At 34.1% G+C, this 23,891-nt stretch overlaps 1 protein-coding gene across 1 annotated transcript; it reads left to right on the plus strand.

Moving 5' to 3' along the window:
• The first annotated feature begins 1,298 nt into the window (after positions 1 to 1,298).
• LOC106404232 lies at positions 1,299 to 3,994 on the plus strand. Its single transcript, XM_013844967.1, has 3 exons — positions 1,299 to 1,759; positions 1,859 to 2,849; positions 3,071 to 3,994. Exons 1-3 carry the CDS (start codon positions 1,299 to 1,301, stop codon positions 3,992 to 3,994), a joined length of 2,376 nt encoding a protein of 791 aa, XP_013700421.1.
• The last annotated feature ends 19,897 nt before the right edge of the window (positions 3,995 to 23,891 follow it).

The following is a 23,891-nucleotide window of genomic DNA, read 5'->3' on the forward strand; positions in this document are numbered from 1 at the left end:
CATCAACCACAGCTAAAGAACGACCGAAACAGAGAAGTAACATCACGTGAGTTTGATGCAAGGCGTAACCATGACTACAGAGGAAGGTTTTATGAGGAGAATAAATACCAGAGCGGTAACAGTGGAGCTACTGATCGTTATATGTCACATTCTAATAGAATCATAAGACGACGTGATGAGGTCCCTAAAGGGTCTCGGTATGGAGGTTCTCGCTATGGTGGCAGACCATATGATCGTCGAGCTGATCAAACCTGGCGTGAAAAGAAAATGGTGAAGGATAGCGGGATTGAGAAAACGGTAGCAGATTCTCTAGGTGGTAGCTCACAATCTCATGCTGTTGTTCCTTATGAACATATATCTGATAAGAACTTGACACCATCTCGGGATGAGCTTACACAACGATCTGTGGAGCAAGCGAGTGGAGGAAATCAGGGTATTAAAAGATTGGCCAGTGCCATACTGACTCCATCACATGACCCACTACGTCTGGCTGATAACGTCACTGTTCGAGACAGAAGTGTAGCTCTTTCTCCGACGTTTTCTCCAAATGGTCCATCAGTTGAGGCTGAAAATGAACAAATGATCGGAGCTTTAAACAACATGGAACTATTGGACACAGGTGGAGGGATGATGGATTGTGATGGCCAAGACGATAATCTTCTGAGTGATGATCTCATGGATATGGAAGAACAGGCGCGATCTTCCTCATTGGCTGATGTATCTCCGGCTCACAAGGCTCACAAAGGTATAAAAGGAGCCAGGAGTGGTGCTAAATTGAATGCTCCTTCGGGCTTTCAAAGTAAAAAGAATGAGTTTCTTAGTCGGGGATCTCCACAAATGAGATCAATCAAGTATTCAGGACGTGCTAAATCGAGTGAGAATGGTAGTTCGTCAAGACGTCATGCCCCTAAGTCAAGACGTCATGTTCCTAAGTCAAGAGGTAGTTCGTCCACTAGTGATGGTTTGATGGGTTCCAAATACTCATCGAAACATCATCTATGAAGACAATCAGTTGGAACTGTCGAGGGATTGGGAACGACCTCACAGTTCGACGCCTTACGGAGATGTCTCAGAAGCATCGCCTAGGACTTGTGTTCCTTTCTGAGACGAAGAACAGAAGGCTGCTGTTGCAAAATATTCAGGCTGACTTAGGTTTTGATCATTTGTTTACTGTTGAGCCACTTGGACTCAGCGGAGGTTTAGCTTTATTTTTTATGGATGAATTTCAAGTTAATGTTTTATTTTCGAATAACCGTATGATTGAGATTGAGGCAGTCATTGATGGAATAAAAGTCTATATGACGTTTGTTTATGGAGACCCTGTATTAGAAAGGAGAGATCAAGTTTGGGAACGTCTTACGCGTTTCTCAACAACAAGAAATGGACCATGGTTCATGATAGGGGACTTTAATGAAATTACGGGTCACAATGAGAAAGAAGGTGGGAGACAACGCCCTGATAGCTCTTTCCTTCCTTTTAAGCAGATGCTTAATGATTGTGGAATGTTAGAGTTCCCTTTCACGGGGCATATGCTCTCATGGGTAGGGAAGAGAGCAGGAGGATCGACAGTTCGATGTTGTTTAGACAGAGCGGTAGAAAATGTGGATTGGCATGAGAAGTTTCCCCATAAGAATGTCAAGTATATGAGGTTATGGGGATCAGACCATCGTCTGATTCTTGCAGACATACTCATAAAGCCAATGAGGAAATCAAAAAATTTCAAGTTTGATAAAAGATGGCAGGATAATGAGGAGCTAAGGCAAGTCATTCTCGAGGGATGGAAATATCCTGATCTCCCTCCCGATGCGAATATTATAGAACATATTTATAGCTGCCGAAAAGCTTTGAGGGAATGAAGGAAGCAACACAATGTTAACTTGGCAAAACTAGTTGAGGAGCTGAAAGAAAAAGTGAAGGGATTGTATGCGAATGATAATGCTACAACTGAGGAAATCGCAGCAGCGTTGAAAGAACTCTCTGACGCTCTTAAGGCAGAAGAAATGTTCTGGAAGCAGAAGAGTCGAGTGTTTTGGCTAAGAGAAGGGGTCAGGAATACAAAATTCTTTCATGCCTTAACAAAGCAAAGAAGAGCAAGGAATAAAATCACACAGCTTCTAGATGCAAATGGAAATACAGTTGAGGATGAAGAAGAGTTAGTGGCCATTTCTACTAGCTATTTTAGGCAGATTTTTGAATCATCTAACCCGGAGGACATTGAAGAGGCACTAGCTCAAGTTCCTACGACGATAACTGGGGCAATGAATGACAACCTTACAGCTCCGGTCTCTGAATGGGAGGTCAAATTAGCACTGTTTGCTATGCATCCAGAAAAGGCCCCAGGACCAGATGTGATGACTGCGCTTTTTTATCAGAAATTATGGGATATTGTAAAGGAGGATTTAACTCTTATGGTTAATAAATTCCTTTTTGAGGGGACGATGGCGAACAGACTAAATGATACGAATATTTGTCTCATCCCGAAGACAACTAAGCCTACTAAAATGGCTCAATTTAGGCCCATTAGCTTGTGTAACGTCAGCTACAAGATAATCTCTAAGCTCTTATGCCAGAGATTGAAGAAAGTGTTACCAGGCTTGATATCGGAAACCCAGTCAGCTTTTGTTGCTGGAAGACAGATTTCAGACAACAATATGATTGCTCAAGAGATGTTCCTAGCTCTCAGAACAAAACCAAGTGGACGCAGTAAGAGGATGGCCATTAAGACGGACATGAGCAAAGCATATGACAGAATGGAATGGTCGTTTATTGAAGCTGCCATGCGCAAAATGGGTTTTTCAGAAACATGGATCATCTGGATAATGCGGTGTATTACATCGGTGAAATACAAGGTGCTCATGAATGGACAACCAAGAGGAAATATTGTACCTGGTAGAGGCCTACGCCAAGGAGATCCTTTGTCTCCTTTCATTTTTATTCTATGCACGGAAGCGCTCGCTAGCCTTCTTAATCATGCACAGACCCAAGGAAAGATAATGGGGATGCGCGTCACACGCGTGTGTCTGTCGGTATCCACCTTCTCTTTGCTGATGATAGCCTTTTCTTCTGTAAGGTGGAGCCCCGTGAATGTGACGAAGTAATGAAAATAGTCAGAAAATATGGTAAAGCATCAGGTCAATGTATCAACTTCGATAAATCGTCCTTACATTTTGGTAAGCGGGTTAATGCAACTACTAGACATGAGATAAAAGATGCACTTGGAATACAAAACGAAGGAGGAATGGGAAGTTACTTAGGTATACCAGAAGACATAAGTGGCTCAAAGTGCAAACTGTTTGCTTTTCTCAGAGATAAGTTGATGCATCGAGTGAATGGATGGACAGGCAGATGGCTCTCAAAAGGAGGGAAGGAAGTGTTGATCAAATCTATTCTGCTAGCCCTTCCAACCTATGTTATGTCTACTTTCCTGCTCCCTTTGGAGATATGTGAAAACTTAGCAAGTGCAATTGCTCAATTCTGGTGGAGTTCAAATCCCCCAAAAAGAGGAATACACTGGGCAAAATGGGAAAAGGTATGTTTACCAAGGGAAGAGGGTGGTATTGGTTTCCGTATGATCCATGAGTTCAATCTGGCATTATTGGGAAAACAGCTATGGAGGCTGGTTCAATTCCCTGACTCCCTGGTTGCACGAGTATTGAGGGGAAGGTACTATAGATTGAGTTCGTCACTAAGAGTACACTCTGCTAGTAGCACTTCGGCTGCAAGAAAGTTGTTATTACTGGGAATCAGACAGAAGATACATTCTGGCTATGAAGTCAGAGTTTGGGAGGACCCATGGATTCCAACGACTCCGGCGAGACCAGCTATTCCTCTAAAGCCGGTTATGCACCCCAACATGAGAGTCAATGATCTCATTAACCAGGAGTCGAGGGATTGGGATGTTAGTCTTTTGGAGAACTATGTCAATCGTGCTGACATACCACTCATAAGGAGTTTGGCCATAAGCTCGACTCATCGTCGTGATACATTCTGCTAGAACTACACAAGGAATGGCCAATATACGGTTAAGTCTGGATATTGGGTGGCTCAGAACTTATTACCGACACAAGAAGAGAAGGAAGTATTGGAGCCTAGTATCACGAAGCTTCAAGCCTTTGCTTGGAAGTTAAAGGCGCCTAAAAAGATATGTCATCTTATATGCCAATTGTTGACTGGTCATGTAGCAGTAACGAGGAACTTAGCAAGACGAAATATGCGGTGTGAAAATTACTGCCCAAGATGTGGTTACTCAAAAGAATCTGTAACCCATGCCATATTCGAATGCCCGCCAGCTCTACAAGTTTGGTCTTTATCATTGAATCCAACAAGCCCAACTATATTTCCAGTATCAAGCGTTTACACAAATATGGATTACCTATTCTGGAGGAAGAATAATATCATCGAGCCACAACAAGACAGTGATCCTTATCCCTCGATAATCTGGTATATTTGGAAGGCTAGGAATGAAAAGCTTTTCAGGGGGATAGACAAAGATCCTTTAGATTTAGTTCGACATGCAGAAAGCGAATGCAATGCATGGTTTGATGCAAACGAAGCAGTGCAACCAGTGGTACAAGATAATAATACTGAGGAACCCCAAGTCATAAGCTTAGGGGCTATATGTTTGCTCGATGAATCTTGGACAGCCTCTGCCCCTTTTAGTGGATGTGGATGGGTCTGGATGGACAGTGGTGGAGTCATTCAGCTAATGGGGACAAGAAATTTCACTCGGCGCGAATCAGCCTTGCATTCGGAAGTAGAAGCACTACGGTGGGCAATGGAGAACATGCTTCAACATTCACCATGTCAAACCTTTGGGACAGATTGTAAGGAGCTGATTGCAATGATAAAGGAGCCTAAAGCTTGGCCAAGTTTTACGACAGAATTGGAGAGAATAGAGACGCTACATATATGCTTCCCGGACTTCAAAATCATTCACGTACCATGAGCGCGCAATCATTTTTCAGACTTTTTAGCTAAGACTGCTAGATCTTTCCATAGGGAGTTGCATTTTGTTGGTTGTTCTATTCCGGTTTGGTTACCTAGACCACCTCAAGCTTGAGTAATAGAATGGCCGTTTGACGTCAAAAAAAAAAATTGACTTGTATATGTTTAGTAACTATCTAACAATTTGATTTAAACACTTTCTTAGTTTTTTAAAGTTTAAAAAGGTTTTTTTTTTTGCATAGTTATTTGATTTTAGGATCTAGAAGACTCACAGAAAACTTAAAAAGAAGTCTTCCGACACATCCCGCCTAAATCAAAGCCTTCCATAAGTCTTCCCTGAGTCTTACATAAGTCTTCCATGAGTCTTCCATAAGTTTTCCATAAGTCTTTTGGGTAGAAAATATTTAACCTAAATTAAATTTTTGTCTCCATATATAAAGAAAATTTACACATTATCTTTCTTCCTATCAAATGACTACAACAAAAATGTAATGTTTCTCGCTTTAAAATTCTCCAACCTCTCTCTAATTTCTTTGAACATCAAAACACCAAACTTTATATCCATTTCTCACTCTTTCTTATGTCTTCTCACTAATTTATCTTCTTTTTGCAGGTTTTTCATTACATGATTCTCATCTTTCACTCTTTCAAAGGTAGATCTCTAAATTTTGGATATAAATTTATGTGTGTGTTCATATGTTAGATTCTAAAAAGCTATAAATTCAACATAGTGTGACTGTTTTGTTTATTTTGTAAGCATAAAATTTCATTTTTGAAGTTTTTCTCTGTTTTGAAGTCATTTGAATGTTTTTGAATTTGCAGGTTTTTCCAGATCTGAGAGACTTTGAAAGACTTCTCAGAAGACTCTCGGAAGACTTCTCAGAAGCCTTCTTAGAAAGTCTTCTAATGCATTTTATGCTAGAAGACTTCCCACGAAGTCTTCAGGAAATCTTCCGAAGTCTTCTGCCTAAAGTGGTATAAATTTTGGATATGTATTTTGTGTGTTTTATATATTAGATTCTAAAAAATTATAGATCCAACCTAATGTGACTGTTTTGTTTATTATCTAAAAATTTATTTTGAAGTCTTCTCGATTTTGAAGTCATCTGAATGCTTTTGAATATGCAGATTTTTCAGATCTGAGACAGATTTTGGAAGACTTCTGGGATAATTCTTGGAAGACTCTCGGAAGACTCTCGGAAGACTTTCGGAAGACTCTCGTAAGACTTTCCACGAAGTCTTCAGAAAGTCTTCCAAAGTCTTCTGCCCAAAGTAGTACAAAGAGATGATGTGAAGTGGAGTCCAAGCTTATCTATGTTGAGGAATAATATCTAGCTGTGTAATAATTTTCTTTATGGTCTTTTTATTATTTGTATGTGTAATATTTTAGTTGTGAATTATTTTGTAAACTTTAAGAGATGTTAATTAAAAGAATGGTAAATATATTCATGTTTTACCAAAAGTACTTGACTTCATTAAAGTTATTGATGCAACATACCAAAAAATATTTTAATCATTCTACCTACACATAACAAAACACAACAACACAAAAACTTAGTAAAATTTGCTAAAACTAAGAGAGAAGACTTCTCAAGAAACCTTAGTCAAATTCACAAAAGATCAAAATTGAATTTTAAGTGAAAGTTCAAATTTTAAATCTCATTAATTTTAAATCTCATGGAAGTTAAAAATTGTATCTTATGAGGAAGACAACACAAACACAGAACATCAACATAATATAACAAAATCATCGGGGAAGTCTTCTTATGAAGTCTTCTACAAGTCTTCTATGAGGAAGACTTACAGAAGACTTCTCCGTTTAGCTAGAAACATTATTAAACATCAATGTTTGTAACTTTATAATTATCACCAATTAAGTTATAAATTGGACTCAGTAGTCCCAATATTGACTAATAAACATGAATTAGTAAGAAGATATTAAAAATTCATTTTAATTTTGGATACATTTGAATTTTAATAAAGATTTACGTAGAAGACTTCTTTTGAAGTCATCCACGGAAGACTTCAAAAGAAGTCGTCTTCTATTTAGGTCATTTTTGCAATTGCAAATTTACGAAGGAAGTCTACTTTACAGAAGACATCTTCGGAAGACTTAGGGAAGACTTTCAGAAGACTTCTGTAGAAGTTTTCTCCAGGAAGACTTCCTTAGAAGTCTTCTACAAAAAGTCAAATTTCTGACCAACTTCGGTCAAATTTAAAAGTAACCTGTTTATCCGAGAAGACTTCTCTGGGAATTTCGAAGGAAAGTTACAAGACTTCTAGGGAAGTCTTCTATTAAAAACACACAGAAGGTCAATTGCAAAACTAACCTATGTATTGACCAGAAGACTTATAAAGAAGTCTTCTCGCTTAAGAAGTCTTCTTCGTCGAACAGATCTGAAAAATAAAATGTAGTTCGCGATTTCATTCCTTGAACTCGTGAGATGACTTGCGTGGTTTCTCCAATCACCCAGAACTTCACCACAACAACTACCTACTCGTTAATCACCAAGAATCGTGAGCTTATGAACCTTACATAATTTGTAATCAAAATCTTCAGTTTTTTTGATGAATTTTGAGAGAAAGTGTAAGATATGTGGTTTGTGTGGATATGAAATGAGAAAGAATGAGAAAAAATCGAAACTTTGGGGCATTAACACTCTCAATTTGGTAGTTCATGGTGGTTGAGGTATTGATGTCAATGGCAAAGTTGTAAATATTTGGTGAAGATGAGGATAATAAGGTAAAAGCCTTATTTTCAAAAAAAATAATAATAAATAATGGTATTTTCGTGAATAACTAAAACTTCAAGGGTGAATAGGACAAAACAAAGTTTCAAAAAAGCATAGGTTATTTTTGTGTTTGACTTAAAATTTTGAATCATTTTTGAAAGAACCCCTTAAATTAATTAAATTATTCTTTTCGTTATTATTTTTTTAATTTTTGAAAAATATTAAAAATTATGTTAACTTAATATAGTATTTATATTTTTGTAAATTTACCTTATTTGATATTGATTTGTACATGATGTTTTCTAGATTTTATACTCGCGCTACGCGCAAATCTTTATTAATAATTTAATTTATGTTTATAATAACTTAAAAACTAATTATTTAATGCATTTATATAATTTCTTATCTGAAATATGATTTGTTGATTTTATTATTTATGTTGAATTATAACTATACTCTCTTATTAGCTATTTAGTTATTTGTATTTATAAATGTAATATTTATGTTTATAAACATATTCATAATTTTTTAAAAACACTAATTTGTATTTTAAAATATTATATAAATTGCTTGATGCATTTAAACTTGTAATAAATTATATTTTATCATATATTTTACATATATTATATTTGTATAACATAAACGATTGAACTATATGCATAATATTTAATTTTGCTTTGTAGTCTTAAAAACTTTACAATTAATGTGTGATTGGTATATATATATATATATATATATATATATATATATATATATATATATATATATATATATATATAAGATAGTATAATATTTAAATTTAAAATTTAATCATTATAAATATTTTGATGAATAGTTAATATTAAACTGCCTTTGTAAGATAATATAGAAAGTAAAGTAAATATAATGAATTTAACAAATGTTATCTAACATTTTTATTTATTGAATTAATAATATTGAGAATCTAAAGCATTAAATTTATCTTCTATTTTATTTAGTTGATTATTTATATTGTAGTTAAGCTTGTATGATCGTATAATCTATTACAATATATTATAATTTACTTTCCGGTATAATAATTAATATTTGTTAGTTTTGGAGTTTACATGAAGATTTTTAAGATTCTTTTAAAACTATTACATGATTTTGATAATTGTTTTTTTATAGTTGCTAAATGCTGATGATTATTACAATATATTATAATTTACTTTTTTTTTAAATGTTCAAAATTTGTAAATTTGTATGTCTTTACTTTGTTGATTATAGTACGTAGATATTATAGTTATATTGATAAATTCATATTAATTGTTTTTTCTATCATTTTTATGTTATCTTTCATGCTAATTTATTGTTGGTGTTAGCTATAAATTTTATTTAAAATATTAACTAACTTATTTGCCATGATTTCTTATGCTCTTTATTTTAAATCTATCTTATAAAAATTGTTCTCTAAATATTTTCTTCGACATAACTCAATAGAGAGCTTCTCAATAAGAATTCATCATATAGTTTGAAATTATTCTCTAATATATCTCGTATTGTTTGGTGTGATGCATTTTTTGTCTATTAGATTTTGTCTTTGACTTGTATGATTACTTTTCATCGCGGATGTTTTTCATTTTCATTCAATGTTATTCTTCAGTCATTTTAAACCCAATATTTTTTTATGTGTTCCTTGTTAATTTTTTGATTTGGATATTTTTAAAGAAAATACATTTGATATTTATTTTGAAAATATACTTTTGAAATTTTATTTCAAAAATACACTTTTGAAAATACACTTTTGAAATTTCTTGCAAGTTAAAAATCGTGTATTCTTTATATTTTATTTTATTTTAGTTATTTTTTTTGTTAAATTTCCAAATATTTAGTATACATATAATTTATTTCCATTTTAATGATTTATTTATTAGTTTGCCTTATTTGATGTTGAATTCTATTTTGTATTGAAATAATTAGTTTTGGAAATTTTAACATTTTAAAAAATAGTAAACTATAATTATGATTTTTTATATTTTGATTGGTCTTTTATAATCCTACGTGTATATTTTTAATGACTTATAGTCTCAACTTTTATATAGTAAATAAATGATATTTCGCATATTTTTGGTGTTTTAAAAAATATTATGTGAACATTTTTAATTATTTATAATACATGTTATATGTGAATATTTACATTATCATATAGCCTAAAAGTTATAAATCATGAGTTAAATTTATTTACTTATAATTTGTTAAAAGTCTTGCATTTTTAAATTAATTATTATTTTGTATTTACATTTTTATGTTAAATTTTGAATAATATTTTATATATTAAGTTAACTTATTTATAATGTTCTACTTTTGTTAACTTAATTAAGGGGAAATTTTATGTTTATCACTTTCATACTACCTCTTTTCGTCTTTACCATCACTAAAGAAACATTTTCAAAAATACTTTCTTCGTTAAGAGGCAAAAGACTGATATTTTCTTGTTCTTTATATATATAATAATAAATAAATAAATAAATCTAAAAAAATAAAAAATAATTTTTTTAATTTTTATCGAATTATACTATTTCGAAATTCAAACCCTAAACCCTAAAACTCAACTCTAAACTCTAAACGATCAATCCTAAACCCTAATTTCGTTGAAATACGAACCCTAAACCATCAATCCTAAACCCTATTTTTTTAAATACAAACCCTAAACCCTGAAACATCAACTCTAAACCCTAAACCCCAAAACATCAACTCTAAACCCTAAACTCTAAACCCTAAAACATCAACTGTAAACCCTAAACTTCAATTCTAAACCCTAAACCATCAATAATAACCCTAAACTATCAACACTAAACCCTAAACCCTAAAAATAAAACTCTAAACCCAAAACCCTAAAAAATTAACCCTAAACCCTAAAACATCAACTTTAAACTCTTAACCTTCAACTCTAAACCCTAAACCCTAAAATCCTAGAATTGACGTTTTAGGGTTTAGATTTGATGGTTTAGGGTTTAAAGGTTTAGGGTTTATGTTTACGGTTTAGAGTTGATGTTTTAGGGTTTAGATTTGAAGGTTTAGGGTTTTAGAGTTTAGGGTTCGAATTTCAGAAAATATAGGATTTAGAGTTTAGGGTTTACGTTTAGGGTTTAGAGTTTATGTTTTAGGGTTTAGATTTGAAAGTTTAAGGTTTAGGGTTTAGAGTTGATGTTTCGGGGTTTAGGGTTTACAGTTGATGTTTCATGGTTTAGGGTTTAGAGTTGATGATTTAGTGTTTAGATTTAAGGTTTAGGGTTTAGGGTTTACATTTGAAGTTTTAGGGTTTAGCTTTGAAGGTTTCGGGTTTAGGGTTTAGAGTTGATGTTTCGGGGTTTAGGGTTTAGAGTTGATGTTTCATTGGTTAGGGTTTAGAATTGATGTTTTAAATTTAGATTAGTTAACGTAATGTTTTTTTTTTGTCAAAGTTAACTCAAACGTTATAAATGTCTTTTACCCTTCATTAATGATGAGGATAAAATTGATTACTGTAAACATGAAAAGTGGTACTTTGAAAATGATATTTTTGGCAATTTCCCCTTAACTAATTTGATATTGGTTTATGTTCTATTTTGAAATGAACAATTTTCGAAAATATTTACCTTTTTAAAAATAATAAAACAAATGATTTGTCAAAATATATAGGGCTATTTAAAATCCTACGTGGACGCTTTTAATGGTTATATTTACTATATTTAAATTAATTTATATTTTATTATGAAATAAAAGATTTTGGTAACATTGACATTTTTAGAAATAACAAACTAAAATGCTGATGTGTCAGAATAAAATTGGTGTTTTTAAATCTTACGTGGACGCTCTCAACGGCTTATAGCCTCAACTTTTATATAACATGGATTTTCATTAGCATATAGTCTAAAATTGGAAAATCATGAGTTAAATTAATTTACTTATAATTTTTTGAATGTCTTGCATTTTTAATTAATTATTGTTATATTGTATTTTATTTTAATGTTAAAATTCAAAAAATATTTTCTATATTAAGTTTATTTTTTATTAATATTTTACTTTTGTTAAATTACCTTGTTTGATATTGGTTATAAATTTTGTTAATTTATTAATAACAATCAATATTACCTGTTTTGAATTTTTATAGTTATAATTGTTTGAAAGCATTGCATTTTTAAAACAAAATTCAAAAATTTATTATATATTCAGTTAATATATATAATCTTTTACTTTTGTTAGGTTTCCTTATTTTATATTGATTTCTATGTTATTTTGAAATAAACAATTTTTTGGAAATATTGACATTTTTGAAAATATTAAACTAAAATAATAAGTTGTCATTTTATGATTAGTTGTTTTAAATCCTATGTGTTTTAATTCTTATTTTTCATTAATTTAAATCATGAGTTAAATTAATTTACTTATAATTTTTTTGAAAGTCTTGCATTTTTAATTAATTATTATTATATTGTATTTTATTTTAATGTTAAAATTCGAAACATATTTTCTATATTAAGTTAATTTATTATTAATAAAATATGCATTTTTTAAAACAAAATTCGAAATTTTAAAAACCTTGCATTTTTTAAAACAAAATTCGAAATTTCAAAAACCTTGAATTTTGTTTTAAAAAATGCAAGGTTTTTGAAAATTATATTTTGCATTATATCATATAGTTTTCATTAAATTCATATTTTTTAACATCCAAAAGGGGAACCTCGTCCGGACAATTTTCTGTGTGCGAGGAAACCAAACCCAGCTGAACTGCAAGACATATTAGGAGCTCTAAGACTACGAAAGCACATGAATTAAGACAAACAGAAGAATGTTTTTCCAGGTCTTACGGAAGCAGACAGAAGACCACACCAGAACATCTTAGATACCTACATTGGTACTGGTAAGTATCTTTATCAATAAAGAAGAACAAAGTCTCTTAATCTTAAACCATTTCATCAAGAAGTATTCTAGAAATTTGACATATAAAAATTGTTTAATTTTCCTAAATTTTTCATTTTCTTAACATTTTAACCAAATCAATTAACAAAGAATATAATGATCCATAAATATTTAAATTTATATTTCATTTTTTAATCCAACGAAACTTTTGACATCAATCTTCTTGTTTATTTATAACTAGTGGTTGGCCCGCCCTACGGACGGGAATAAGTACTAAAGATTAGTATATATAAAAATATTTAAAATTTTATGAAGCATTATAATAACTATTATAAATAAAAATCAATACTATAAACTAACAAACAGTAATAAACAGAGTTCTAAGATCATATTGTTTTTTAAATAAACATTTTTGGTTTGAATTAAAAATAACAGTAACAATACAAAATTAACAAAAGTGATTCAGAAAGGTATATATTTCTTTCTTTTTATTTTTACTTTGACATATATAATAAAATAAAATCTGAAGTTTCTATTAATAAAATTTATTGTTTCAAGAATTTTCAAGTTTGAATATTTTTACACAAATTAGGTTTTTATATAATAAACTAATCCACCTCCAAACTAAATAAATAAAAATATAATAGTTTAATAAAATAATTAAACCTAATGTTTAAATACTATATAAATAGTTTCAATAATATCAAAAATATTAATTAGTATTTTCTAATTTAACAGCAAATCATGTTTTAGGATATATATTAGTGCATAATTAGATTTTGAATGAAATTTCAATTAATCTTAGTGTTTTACTGATAATGTTTTGTTAATTATTATAGCTTTTGGTGAACTCTATAATATCAAAATTATTTGTTGAAATTTTTTCTCATGATATTTAAAATATTTTTTTAAATTAGTATTTTATAAACTAATAAAAATGATACTTCGAAGTATGATCTAAACTGTTAAATTATTTGAACTCTATTTAATAACACATTTGTTTTTTTTTTACTTTATTTACATACCACTTCATATCAAATAATTTAATCAAAAATTTAATATGAGCCAAACTGTAACTAAACGGAAAAAAACTTCAATATAATGTAACCATTAATAATATGGAAATCAAGAACCAAACCGCATATAAATGTTCACTGAAATTCACTTTATTTTTATCAATATTGAATCAATTATGTAACTTTTGTGTTGGTTGTATTGAATGAAAGCCTATAATTCATATCTCATCAAACATTCCCTTCTAAGTTTTTACATAGTTAAGCATATATAAATTACTTGGGTGTTAAAAAAAACATATATAAATTACATAATTAAATGGAATAAAATAATCAAAGGATATGTTAGGTTTATAAGAAATAATAATTTCATGCAAATACAACATAAGAAACCATACTTGCATTAAAAAATATATAACTGAAATGGATACTGAAAATAAAATAGTACAATGTCATAAAATATAGTTGATAATAAATAAAAATCCAAACACGTAAGAATTATAAACAAATGTCAAATATTAACAAAATAAATATATATGATCTAATTAGGAAACAATTTATATTTATTATATTCAATTTAAAATAAAATTTCAAATGTTTATAAAATTAAAATATACTTTAATATAAAATAATTTTAATGTAAACTCATCTGCCCGTGGTGGGTTGTCTTAAAGGGTAAATACTTCGAAATATTCTTATATTAGTAGTGCTTGATCAAAAAAAAAAATCTTATATTGGTAGTGCAAAGAACTAAACCAACATACGCAATAGTTTGAAAATGGAATAACGTAAAGCATTATTAGATTAAAAAAAACGACAGCAACATGATAAAATAAACCTTCTTAGCAGCATGCTCAATTTGAGCTTTGGATTCTGGGATATGAAGCCATCCACTTCAGGGAGGTTCCCCAGTGCAGGGTCTGTAAGTCTCGGTGTCTTCTTCGCATTGTTGTTACCTAGATTTGCAGAAGCTGAGGAAAGTGAGCTGACTCCATGCATATTGTCTTTGGGCCCATCACCTCCTCCCTGCTAAAGAGATTTGGAAACGCTTAACCAGTCAGCGCATTAGTGTATATTCCAATTACGAAAAATTTACATAAACACCAAAATCAGGATTTGGGGCCTGTTGACGCTAAGGTCTCATGCTTCGATGTAAAATTAAAGTCATACAACTTCAGCTGAAAAGTGTAAGCATTCCCGATTATCTCAGTGATTAAAGGTGGGAATTCGTTATCCTGCTGCTAAGAAAAACCTCCACCCTGAACATGTTATCCTACTGCTAAGAAAAACCTCCACCCTGAACATGGGAAATAATGCTTTGTAAAAAACTACCACCGGAATAGATGAAATTTGTTAACTTATAGGAGGATTAGTTGTAATCAAACCATGACCTGCCCAACTTCGGATGAGCGGACGTTAGTCAGCTTGATCATCTCAGAATCAAAAGCTACGGAAGACAGCCTCCTCGGTTTCATCTGAAATGGTCAACTCCACACGGTACCTGACAAAATTACCATGAGACATGGCATAGTAAGAGTTACGTTCACTATCCAGGCTGGTGTAGAGTATGGTCATTGTTTGTAACTGTAGTGAGAACCAGCCTGTTATAGAAGAACTCAGGGAATTATAGACACTAATCTTGGGTTTATAGACAGTAAGACAATACCTTCTCAAAGTCTGTCTGAGTTGTTTTTCAAGCTCTCTAGCTTCCTCAGGGATCTAACCAAACAAAACATACATTCTTAATTAACTCAAATAGATAATAAAACACATTTTCTGATAAGAGAAGAGGAAAATATAGAACACATTTAGTCTCCCATGTTGGGCATGTTCTATGGATAAGCCTTGACTGTTTGAGAAGAACAAATAAACAGATTCGAAGTTGTAAGCTTTGTATTAGTCATAAATAAGAAAATATGATGGTTCCGAAGTTACCTTCCGAGAAGGCGGACCTCGGCGGTGATTGAGCAGCAATCAACCTTCAAATCGGCATGAAGAGTGTAAGGATTCGGCATTGATAGAATTGTTGCTTAATAGTGATTGACCTTTGGGATTTTGTTGCAGTGCGTCTGTCCAAGAAGGAACATTTGTATAGTAGGTACTTTGAACGGTTTAGCTTGGCGGATGATAATGCCGAGTTAATGTGAAAGAGTAGGAGGAGTGGATGGGACGTTGTTAATGCTTGGATAAATGTATCTTCTAGCCAAAATCTGAAGACGTTACAGAGGCGTTGGTCGGGGTTTGAGATCCCAAGAGTCACGGGCACGGCGATAGAACGCCTGTGTTAACGAAGAGAAAGAAAACCCTATTATTTATTGGGCCTAGATTGATAAGAGAATATGTACCAGCTTTGAAAGAAAGTAAAAACTATTATAAAGTGATGATTCATCAACAAGTGTCCTCATCTCCTTTTAAGTCATCTTTCTTCTTAGACACTTGTGTTCTTCTCTTTCCAGATGTGATAGACTATCACACTTCTTGTACTATAAATATGTGTACCTGAAAATCACAATTAACTACAATAAGAATTAAGTTTCTCTCATCTTTTTACTTCCTCTCTCGTGACTATCACTCCGCTAGAAAACAAAAGCAAACAAATATATATATTACTAATATAATAAAAGAAACACTTATAAATATATTTTCTCGGCTTTTATTATACAACACGTTATCAGCACGAGTCTCTGACCAACTGAGACTTATCAATCCGAAAGTTCCTAAACCAGCCGAAGTAATGTTTAAATTTATGTATTTAAATATATTTAATTTATTTAAATTTTATTATTATTTCGGAGTGAGAGACTGGACCTTCTCCGTTTATTTTTCGGGATGATAGGCACTGCCTTCCCCGACTGATCATTATGGTAGGCTATGCCTTCACGATCAGAGAAACACGTGGTAGGCTTTGCCTCCGTGAATAAAAATGAAAAGGTCAAAAATGGTAGACTAAGTCTCCTCGGACCTTGAAATAAGTAAAAGTCAAAATGGTAGACCATGTCTCCTCGGACTTTGAAAAAATGATCAATATGGTAGTCTATGACTCCTCGGATCATGTGGTAGGCTAAGCCTCCTGATTTTATTTATGCTATTTAAATTTCTGCAATTTAAGTTTATGCTTTTATTTTATGCCTTTAATTTCTGCATTTAAATTATGCATTTAAATTCCCGTCTTTACTATATTTATATATTATTCTATGAATACAGTTATCATGTCGAATTTGACAAAGCTCGAAATTAATGCCCTGGATATTACGGGAAATAATTATATGACCTGGGCAGTGGGTGCAAAGATGCACCTGAGAGGAAACGGGCTTTTGGAAACCATCGATAGTTCGAAAACGGTGTCAGATGAGAAAAAGACAAAAGCCATGATATTTTTACGACACCACATCCATGATGGTTTAAAGGATGAATATATTACGAAAGAGGATCCTTGTGACCTCTGGAAATCTTTAAAAGAGAGGTTCGATCACCAGAAATAGGTGATCTTACCGAAAGCTAAACACGAGTGGATCCATCTCCGGTTCCATGATTACAAAAGTGTTAGTGAGTTTAATTCCGCGATGTTCGGAATTACTTTGAGGATGATGTTATGTGGAGAAAAAATAAGTGATTATGATATGATCGAGAAAACTCTCTCCACGTTCCATCCTGAAAATGTAATCCTGCAGCAACAATATCGGGTGAATGGATATACCCGTTACTCGGAGTTGATGCAAGTCCTCCTTGTAGCGGAGCAGAATAATCAACTCGTGACTTTAAACCATCAAGCTCGTCCCACTGGATCTGCTCCATTCTCTGAAGCGAATGTTGCATCATCCAGTTATGATAATAGAAGAGGACGAGGTCGTGGACGTGGTGGAAACCGTTATCATGGTCGTGGAAGAGGACGAGGAAGAAGATTTCGTCCCTATGATGAAAGAAATAATAAAGACTTCCACGAAAATGAAAAGAATGAAAAGGACCAGGATGATAAAAGGCAAACATGAAAGGTTTGCTACAGATGCGGCATGAAAGGTCATTGGGTACGTAACTGTCGTACGCCAAAACATTTAGCCGATCTGTATAGAGAATCCCAAAAGGGAAAAGAGAAAGGAAGAGGTGAAACAAACTTCATGTCTGATGAACCTGGGCCATCCTTTCATGGTTTAAACGATGATACTCATCTCGATGTATAAGATTTTCTGGTTGAGCCAGAGAGTATCGATGAGTGATGTAGATCGATGTGATAAGTAGGCTGTATTATAGTATCTATATCTTTTGTTGTAAGATATATGTTATGTTTCATGTTTAATGTTTAATAATATATGTTTTATATTCAGAAAATGCTAAACTTTGAAACTATGGATGGAGATTTGTGTTTGGCAGATAGTGCGTCAACGCACACGATAATTAAAGATAAGAAATATTTCTCCAGTCTCAAAATAAAAGATTACGCTGGAAGTGTAAGTACAATATCTGGTAATGCAAAGATTATATGGGCTCTGGAAGAGCAAAATTTTCAATGCGAGGGGGAACAATATTTGAAATAAGTGATGCATTGTATTCCCCCGAGTCTCATAGAAACTTATTAAGTTTTAAAGATATCCGAAGAAATGGATATCATATTGAGACTATGAGTAAAGATGGCATTGAATTTCTTTGCATTAAGTCCGAGAGGAAACATATATTGGAAGAGTTAAGAATGTTATCCTCTGGACTATATTGTACAAAAATAACCATGACTGAGTCCTATGCCGTGGTAAACATGAAGTTTACTGATACATTTAAAATTTGGCATGAGAGGCTAGGACATCCTGGTTCAGTCATGATGAGAAAGATAGTGCAAAATTCGAATGACCATCCGTTGAAAAACGGAAAAATTTTGCAAACGGGCGAATTTACATGTAATGCATGTTCTCAAGGAAAACTTATAACTCGGCCATCACCAGCAAAAGTAGGCAATGAATCACCAATGTTTTTAGATAGGATACATGGTGATATATGTGGACCGATCCACCCACCGTGCGGGCCGTTTAAGTATTTCATGGTATTGATTGACGCATCTAGTAGATGGTCAAGTGTGTCTCTTTTGACGACACGAAATACGGCTTTCGCAAAGTTCATTGCCCAGATAATAAAGCTGAGAACGCAGTTCTCAGAGTATGCCATTAAGAAAGTAAGGCTTGATAATGCTGGTGAATTTACATCGCAAGCCTTTGATGATTATTGTATGTCAATGGGGATTGATGTGGAGCATCCAGTTCCCCACATGTTCATACACAAAATGGCATGGCCGAGTAATTGATAAAACGGTTGCAGTTGATTGCAAGACCGTTAGTCTTGAGAACAAAGCTCCCAATTTCTGTATGGGGTCATGCTATATTGCATGCAGCTGCACTGCTTCGGTTAAGACCGAGTGCATATCATAAGTACTCCCCATTACAATTGGCATCTGGGCAAGAGCCAGATGTATCCCATCTCCGTGTCTTTGGGTGTGCGGTCTATGTTCCGATAGCACCGCCACAAAGAACAAAAATAGGCCCACAAAGGAGATTGGGAATATATGTGGGTTATACGTCACCAAGTATAATAAGATATCTGGAACCAGTTACTGGTGATATGTTTACGGCACGATTTGCCGATTGCCATTTTAATGAGGATGAATTTCCAGCGTTAGGGGGTGGAATTAATAGAATTCCTAAAGAGATTACTTGGTGTACACCATCGTTGTTACACCTTGATCCCCCTACGAATCAAAGAGAGCTGGAAGTTCAGAAAATTGTGCATTTGCATAATTTGGCAAACCAGTTACCAGATGCGTTCACAGATACGAGAAGGGTGACGAAGTCATGTATACCCGCTGAAAATGTTCCATCAAGAGTTGATGTTCCTAAAGAACAAACTGATGGAAATAAAATGAATGAACCTAGGGTTCAGTTAAAAAGGGGGAGACCAGCGGGTTCTAAAGATAAAAATCCCTGAAAGAAAAAGAAATTGGATGAACAAAGTAAGGTTCTAGAAGAACCTGATATTGAAAGATGTCTGAAAGAAGACATAAATGGAAAGGTTCCAGAAGAACCTGATATTGAAAGATGTCTGAAAGAAGACATAAATGAAAAGGTTTCAGAAGAACCTGATACTAAAAAATGTCTGAAAGAAGGCATAGATAAAGATGATCCAGATGACGAGAAGGGAACAGAAAAGTATGAGATTTCCATCAACTACGCCCGAGATGAAAAGATATGGATCAGGAATATGATAAAAGATGTTGATGGAATTTTCTCTTTTCTGGGTCCAAAGAGATCGATCATGAAAATGATGATCCCGATCCAAGGTCCATTTTGGAATGTCAGAAAAGACATGATTGGGAGGAGTGGAAGAAGGCCATTCAAATTGAATTACTCTCCCTAAATAAAAGAAATGTCTTTGGACCTATAGTCATAACGCCTGAAAACGTAAATCCTGTTGGGTATAAGTGGGTATTCGTGAGAAAAGTAAATGAGAAAAATGAAGTAACACGATATAAAGCCCGATTAGTTGCCCAAGGTTTTTCTCAGAGACCGGGAATTGATTTTGAGAAAACGTATTCCCCGGTAATGGATGCAATTACGTTTAGATTTATGATGAGCCTAACGGCATCTAAAAATCTTGAAATGCATCTTATGAACGTTGTGACTGCATATTTGTATGGATCGTTGGATAACGATATATATATATATGAAACTCCCTGAGGGATTGAAAATGCCAAGGGCATTAAAAGAAAAATCCAGGGAGATTTGCTCGGTCAAGTTACAGCGATCACTTTACGGATTAAAGCAATCCGGATGCATGTGGTACAATCACTTAAGTGAATATCTTTTGAGTAAAGGATATGTGAATAATGCGATATGTCCATGCGTTTTTATAAAGAAATCGTCATCTGGCTTTGTGATCAATGTTGTATATGTAGACGACCTGAACATAATTGGAACTCAAAAGGAGGTTGATGATGCTCGAACTCATATGAAAGAGGAGTTCGAAATGAAAGATCTCGGCAAGACAAAGTTTTGTCTTGGGCTCCAGATAGAGCATCACCGAGAAGGAATATTTGTGCATCAATCAAACTATACGAAAAAGTTATTGAAACGCTTTCTTATGGACAAAGCGACTCCTTTGAATACTCCAATGATTTGTAGATCTTTCAAACTGTTATTAGGTCCAGAAGTACCTTATATGAGTGCTATCGGTGGGCTGTTATATCTTGCAAACTGTACCAGACCAGATATAGCTTTTGCTAACTAATCTACTGGCGAGATATAGTTCTGCTCCTACTCGCAGGCATTGGGACGGAATAAAGCACTTATTCCGTTACCTTCAAGGTACAGTTGATTTAGGGTTAATGTATTTTAGAAAACCCGAGTTTGGTATGGTGGGTTTTGCAGATGCAAAATACTTATCAGATCCTCATAATGCTCGATCGCAAACCGGCTACGTTTTTACAATTGGTGGAACCGCGATCTCTTGGCGGTCCCAGAAACAAACTCTGGTTGCGACTTCTTCAAATCATGCTGAAATTATTGCGCTTCACGAAGCATGTCGAGAATGTGTATGGCTTCGGTCAATGAGTCACCACATACAAGAATCAAGCGGAATAGTTAACAAGAAAGAGCCGACAAAAATATTTGAAGATAATTCGGCTTGTGTTGCTCAACTCAAGGAAGGCTACATTAAGAGTGACAGAACAAAACACATCCCTCCAAGATTTTTCTCATACATACGGGAACTTGAGAAAAATAAAGAAGTGGACATTGAGTATGTACAGTCATGCGAAAATCCGCCTGACTTGTTCACTAAAGCTCTTCCGACTACAACATTCTGAAAACACGTCTACGGTATCGGAATGCGGCATTTGCGTGACCTTTGAAGAAAAAGCTAAGTCCACTATTCTCAGGAGGAGATTACGGCAGTGTACTCTTTTTCCCTCTTCACAGTTTTTATCCCACAGAGTTTTTCCGTGATTAGGTTTTTAACGAGGCACTACGTAATAGAAGATGAATCAAGGGGGAGTATTATAAAGTGATGATTCATCAACAAGTGTCCTCATCTCCTTTTAAATCATCTTTCTTCTTAGACACTTGTCTTCTTCTCTTTCCAGATGTGATGACTATGACACTTCTTCTTGTACTATAAATATGTGTACGTGAAAATCACAATTAACTACAATAAGAATTAAGTTTCTCTCATCTTTTTACTTCCTCTCTCGTGACTATCACTCCGCTAGAAAACAAAAGCAAACAAATATATATATTATTATTTTTTTTTTGTCGACAACATTATAGACTCATATTGACTCTGTAAACCACACCGGGAGATATTGATCCATGTGAACGACGAAAGACGTTTGTTTCCTGACACTGCGTGCTAGGTTATCTGCCTTTGTATTTTGCGTTCTTGGTACATGTATAATCTCTGATCGTGTGAAGCTCTCTTTCAGACTCTTGATATCTTCCAAATAACTTGCAAAAGCTGGCCACTCTTCTGGTTCTGAAACCATCTTCACCAATTGAGAACAATCCGTTGCAAACGTAACCTGGAATTGACGTAAATTCTTCATACATTCCATAGCCTATAGTAGCGCCTCCATCTCTGCATGCAAGGGAGTTAAAGAAGCTCTTACATTCCTGGCTCCCATTAGACTTTCAAAACCTTCTAAAGTACTGAACCACCCCTGACCAGAGAACATATCCCCCTCTTTCCATGATCCATCAGTAAAACACCATCTTCCAGGAATTGACGGCAGAGATGCCTGAACCTGTGTTCTCGTGTTCTAGTTCTTCAAAATCTGTGCCTCTGCCCAGAGTGTGGATTCCGTTTCTGCCAACTTAAGAGTGTCCCTACGGTCCATATCCAGATTACTAAAAACTTTATTATTTCTTCCTTTCCAGATGTACCAAAGTATCCAAGCAAAGTGATGATCCTCCATCGGTGGAACAACTCTCCAGAAAAGGTGATCCATGTTTGTAAATATAGAGCTTGTTGGGAAAATAATTGGATTTGTTGGTATCTTTGACAGCGCCCAAACCTGAATTGCTGGAAGACACTCAAAAAATACATGGTTAATCGACTCCTCATCCATTCCACATCTTGCACAACATATATCTCCTTGGATCCCTCGCACCTGCAAATTCATCTTAACTGCAACACACCCTGAAACCAATTGCCAAAGAAAATGTTTTATTTTTGGTGGGCACCCTAGTTTCCAACAAAATGCCTTCAAAACATCAACTGTAGGTCCAATTAATACTGGTGATCTTTCCCTATCCGGGTAAATCCTCTCTACTTGATATCCTGATTTAACCGTAAATTTTCCATTATTTGTGAAATGCCATCCTTCCCTATCAACCAAGTGGTTTCTGCTCAGTGGTATGCTCTCTATGATTTTCACATCCTGTGGGTCTACCAAAGTACGAATAACCTGCGAATTCCATTTTCGCGAAGTGGAATCAATAAGGGAGTCCACAGTAAGGTCTGGATACAAATTGTGTTGATTTTTATTGGCTGGTCTCGGGCGAGTGGTTGGGAGCCAAGGATCGTTCCATACAGATATAGAAGATCCTGTTCCCACCCTTTTGATTAGTCCTTTGCTTACCAGAGATCTAGCAGATACAATACTCCTCCAGCCGTATGACGGAGAGTATGATCGAATCGGTTCCAGGGGTGAGGCGTTCCTATAATACCTACCCTTGAAAACTCGAGAAAATAAAGTGTTTGGCTTTTCTATTAGCCTCCACAACTGCTTACCAAGCATAGCTGTATTGAAATCAGTTATATCCTTGAAACCTAGTCCTCCATCTTCCTTGCTGACACATACCTTGTCCCATGATTTCCAATGTAACCCTCTTGTACTGCCCCCAGGACTCCACCAAAATTGTGCTACTGCACTCGTCAATTTTTTTACAGTTGCCTTAGGCAAACGATAACAAGACATCGTATGGTTCGGCAGTGCCGTAATCACTGATTTGATGATCCCGCACAAAACTAAAAACTTGAATCTTAGAACCTCCAAGATTTTCTGGTAATCCTAAATAAGATCCCATCCCTCCCAAATTCTGTATACCCCAAATATCTCTTAACTCCTGCCTGAGCGAGTCCTCAATCTTATGTCCAAATTGAATTGAAGACTTTTCAAAATTTATCAATTGACCAGAAGCCACCTCGTATTCCTTTAAAATCTTGAGAATAGTATGACATTCCTCCCTTTGAGCTTTGCAAAAGAACAAACTATCATCCGCAAAAAGCAGATGGGAGACCGATGGGCATGCTCTGGCTACCTTAATTCATGTTAACTGTTTTTCTCTCTCCGCCTTCCTAATATTTGCAA

The sequence above is a fragment of the Brassica napus genome, chromosome C6, assembly GCF_020379485.1.
Source record: "Brassica napus cultivar Da-Ae chromosome C6, Da-Ae, whole genome shotgun sequence".
Taxonomy (NCBI): Eukaryota; Viridiplantae; Streptophyta; class Magnoliopsida; order Brassicales; family Brassicaceae; genus Brassica; species Brassica napus.

Coding starts and splice junctions, on each gene's coding strand:
- LOC106404232 (XM_013844967.1), top strand. CDS start 1,299: ATGACGTTTGTTTATGGAGACCCTGTATTAGAAAGGAGAGATCAAGTT. Junction 1,760..1,858: donor CAGGATAATGAGGAGCTAAG/GCAAGTCATTCT, acceptor GAGGGAATGAAG/GAAGCAACACAATGTTAACT. Junction 2,850..3,070: donor TTACATCGGTGAAATACAAG/GTGCTCATGAAT, acceptor TTCTTCTGTAAG/GTGGAGCCCCGTGAATGTGA.